The sequence below is a fragment of the Hippocampus guttulatus genome, chromosome 5, assembly GCF_054856545.1.
Source record: "Hippocampus guttulatus isolate MCC_2025c chromosome 5, RoL_Hgut_1.0, whole genome shotgun sequence".
Taxonomy (NCBI): domain Eukaryota; kingdom Metazoa; phylum Chordata; class Actinopteri; order Syngnathiformes; family Syngnathidae; genus Hippocampus; species Hippocampus guttulatus.
Genome location: NC_141265.1, coordinates 22,422,501 through 22,424,424, shown reverse-complemented (window position 1 = coordinate 22,424,424; position 1,924 = coordinate 22,422,501). Strand labels below are relative to the sequence as shown.

At 39.4% G+C, this 1,924-nt stretch overlaps 1 protein-coding gene across 1 annotated transcript in view; it reads left to right on the top strand.

Moving 5' to 3' along the window:
* The first annotated feature begins 580 nt into the window (after positions 1-580).
* The window catches only part of fgf17 (fibroblast growth factor 17), a 28,742-nt gene continuing 27,398 nt past the window's right edge, over positions 581-1,924 (top strand). The window contains exons 1-3 of the mRNA XM_086111482.1: positions 581-612; positions 726-762; positions 980-1,157. Coding sequence (XP_085967608.1) covers positions 581-612; positions 726-762; positions 980-1,157 — 247 coding nt within the window. The remainder of the gene's footprint in view (positions 613-725; positions 763-979; positions 1,158-1,924) is intronic.

The following is a 1,924-nucleotide window of genomic DNA, read 5'->3' as shown; positions in this document are numbered from 1 at the left end:
AATGCATACAATGATCATGAAAGCTTGATGGGAGGGACAGTTTGAGCTTGTAATTGAGGAAATTAATTTGTAATTAAAGCAACTGTTAACTTTAAAACGTTTATTTGCTCACTTTCATCTCGGGAGAATGCGATTTTTCTGACCACCCACAATAGAAAGTTTTCAGGGCGGGACTTTGCTGTTCAGCATATAAGCAGGAAGAAAACAGATCTCCAAGGAAGCTTTTCATAGCGTGCAATATACCCACACATATCTTAAATGGGAGCACGTGTATTTTATTTGACACTTATGTAAAATGTGACTTCACCTGGACGATAATGGATGTAGCTGGGTGGACCTTTGAGGAGTTACGTGGAATTTTGGAAGAGGGCTCCACCACTCCATCAAGTAGATCAGATTTTTGACACGTGAAGGGAAATCACAGTTCCAATCCCAAAGACTCTGGTGGTGTTGATCGACTGGTGTGGAGTGCATATGTGACACAGTGACTGCTTTACTGTGATCAATTTTTGGCATCCATTTGGGACACGTCTTCCTCAAAAATCCACCCACTTCTTGATTGGCTCCAACTGGAGGGAGAATGTATGGAATAAACCAACGTTGTATTTACATGTAAGTCTACCTTAAACCTGATTGTAAGTCTTTGACCTGAGCCTTGGCTGTCACAAAATGTGTTTGTTTTCACCAACTCTTTTAGTTTTATTTTTAAAAACTATTTTTTGCAGATCATTTCAGTTTTTCGTGCTTTGGAGCTATGCAAAGGTAAGAATTTAGAAATCTGTTTTCCGTTACTCTGTTCCTGATATAATCTACCAAAGTTATGAAAATTGCGAAAAAACAATATTACATTTAATCAACTAAATTGTTTCGTTTCACATCTACTGTAGATTATAACTGCAATGACATCAGACGTGGGCTGAATCCCAAATTAGAAAAAAAAATGTTACAGATTTTATTTTTCCCTTTGCAAAAAAAAAAGGGGGAGAATCACCCATCTCCTAATTTTAACCAGTACGTGAGGACACAGGGCGCAGTGACGGACCAGGTCAGCCACAGACAGGTCAGGATTTACCAGCTCTACAGCCGCACCAGTGCAAAACATGTCCAGATTCAGGGCAAAAAGGTCACCGCCACAGCTGAGGATGGAAATGTTTATGGTAAGAGCTATCTCACTGTCAGACATTTTACATAAGCATAACGTTATTAGCTCAGAAACATTCACAATGTAAGTTTGAAAACATTTTTTTACACTTTTGTGTTAGATACATAATACACTGAAAAACTACAACAAAAACATAACATCTATAATTTTGGAAGCTAACACATATATGCAGTTGAGGGAAGATTAGGACTTGAGAAGATTGTTGGTTAATGACTTGACATTGGCTGTGGACAGCTCACACATAGCAATTACTGAATGGTTGAGAAATTTGAAGATCAATTACGTTGAAGACTCCTGCTGGGCAGCCTTTGTCCTTAGGCACAGCCAGGGTTCTCCTCCAGCCACCCTGTAACCCAACCCCCACTGCATGTCAATAGAACCTACTGGGTAGCTGCTGTATCCATGAAGTCATTGTCTGGCATATTAGTGGCTGATAGGCAAAGTCATTTGTTTTGATGGCCCCAATACACAACTGCCACAATTTGCAGCAAGTTAAATTGCATTATATATTCTACATGTATCGTTTTGATTATATCATTTGGTCTTACCCATAGAGGAAAGGCAGGACTCTACTGTATGTTTTGCACTGCATTTATATGCTTTCTTCCACTCTAAGTCAAGGGCTACCAAGCTCATTTCACCACTCCAAAGATTGTGATTCGTAGATCCAAGGTCATATTGTTTCAATCCACACCACAAGTATGGACCAATAGTGCCTGCGCCTTAAATTGACGAACAAGTAATCCATCCAGATCTGATAGA